The sequence below is a fragment of the Arachis duranensis genome, chromosome 10, assembly GCF_000817695.3.
Source record: "Arachis duranensis cultivar V14167 chromosome 10, aradu.V14167.gnm2.J7QH, whole genome shotgun sequence".
Lineage (NCBI taxonomy): Eukaryota > Viridiplantae > Streptophyta > Magnoliopsida > Fabales > Fabaceae > Arachis > Arachis duranensis.
This window is the reverse complement of record NC_029781.3, coordinates 54086023-54088059: the sequence shown is the minus strand read 5'-3', so window position 1 is coordinate 54088059 and position 2037 is coordinate 54086023. Positions and strand designations below refer to the sequence as shown.

General features: G+C 27.2%; 1 protein-coding gene across 1 annotated transcript in view; it reads left to right on the top strand.

The window, feature by feature from the left end:
* Positions 1-817: 817 nt before the first annotated feature.
* LOC107469983 (transcription factor bHLH95) overlaps positions 818-2037 on the top strand; it is a 3980-nt gene continuing 2760 nt past the window's right edge. Inside the window, exon 1 of the mRNA XM_016089375.3 lies at positions 818-1292. Coding sequence (XP_015944861.1) covers positions 918-1292 — 375 coding nt within the window. The 5' untranslated portion in view covers positions 818-917. The remainder of the gene's footprint in view (positions 1293-2037) is intronic.

Sequence of the window (2037 nt, the reverse complement as noted above, 5' to 3'; positions counted from 1 at the left end):
AAGTAGGCTCTCACTTGATGAGTCTAATCTGATGACAAAGGAAGTATCTGTTATACACAATAATGACTGCAATTACCTTATAATTGTATTTTGGTTTGTTCTTACATTGCCAATTTCACTTCATTTTAATTTCCCTTTCTTATTGTTTTAGTTGTTATATATATTATTAAGGAGAATTGTTTTTATTACACCAAATCGAATCATCTTCTTTTATTATTAATTAGATGAAGTATAAAATTTAAATGAATTAGATTTATTTTATATCTCATTTTAAAGAGGAGAGAAAATTTTTTACGAAATTATTTCTCTAAAAAATTTAAGACAATAAAAAAAGCACATAAATAATTATATATTTAGCACACCTCTTTATATAAGAGTTTCTTTTTTAATTTGAATGAATTTTTACCCGTACAATTTTTTTCTTTTTATTTGTCGTATGTTAAAATTTTTTTGAATTTTAAATCATTAAATCTTAAAAACTTTGATATCATGTCATGAAATTACATATCCTAAAATTTTAAGTTAACAAAAAACATATAAATGATTATATTTGTAATAAAAAAATACTAAATTTAAAAGAAAGATCAAAAAAATTAAATTGTTCATGAAAATTATACATATCATGACAAAAAAATTTACTTTTTGTATAAATTTATTTAATGAATGGAATCTTCTAAACATATTGAATAAATTTTTTGCTTGTATTAATAATTCTGTCAACAATATAATCTTTCATGAATAATTTTAGCACTACGCATTTTTTCCTTCTACATAGCTTAAACTTAATTCTGGCAAGCAATGCCACTGCCATCTTTATATAAACGTATCTCCCTCTCTTCATTGCTAAGTTTCTCACAATCACTCTTTCTCTCTCTCCCCCCACACACATAGACACACTCTCTAGTCTGTCTCTTACTATGGCCATGAGTGTTGAGAATCAAGACCCTAATGACATAGGATTCTTTTGGGATAACCAACCATGGGATGTCTCAAATTTTGATAACTTAGGTCAAAGAGAAACGAAAGAGAACCTACATATAGAAATGCCTCCTCTGCCACCAGCTCCTATCAACCACCTCACACAGGGAGAAATAGAGAAGAAAAATGAAGAATTCACGACGCCGGTTACAAACAACAAGAAGCGACGCCGAGCTGACGAAGATGGCAAGAGGCCTATGAAGAATGATGGTAATGATCATGATCTCCATATATGGACAGAGAGAGAACGAAGGAAGAAAATGAGGGACATGTTTGCTAATCTTCATGCTATGCTTCCTCAACTTCCTCCTAAGGTAAAATAATTATTCAACTTCAATTTTTCCTATCAGATTGATTAATTTAAAAAATAATAAAAATAAAATAGTAAACAAATTTTGCATGTTCTAATTAAGATAAAAAAATTTATACCATTTTAAGCTTTTAACATATCAATTTTGGTAGATTATTATTCTCTCACTTTCTTGTGTAGTTTTTTATGTAACAGTGAATATGTTAAACCATGCATGAATAATATCTACCTAAATTTTTGTTTTACTCTCAAAACATATAAAATTTTCATCTCTTTTGTTTGTGAATGCTTTTCCATCAAGCTTCTCATGGTTATCTTTCCTTCGGCTAAATTTAGATCGACATGTATATGCCTCTTTATTTTTCTATATATATATATATAGTGTGTATTTAATTTCTCTTTCTCTTTTTCTTTTTATTTTTAATTAATCTATATATTTCTTCTCTCCCATTAAGTTTAGCTTTGTCATGTATCAGCTGGATCTGTATCTTTTTCCAAAATGGACAATTAGGAATGTAGAAAGGACAGAAATCCTTCTGCCATCTTTCCATGTATTCTTCTTCCTTTATTAATTAGAGGGGAATTAAAAATTAACTGAAAAGCTGATTTTTTTTTCTAAAAGAATTAAATATTATTGAAATTTTGAATAAAAATAAATATTTGATGATTTTTGGATAATAATTAAAATCAACATAACACAGTCATAAAATTTTCACATATAAAAGTTGTTCTACAATAAAAGGGTGTGT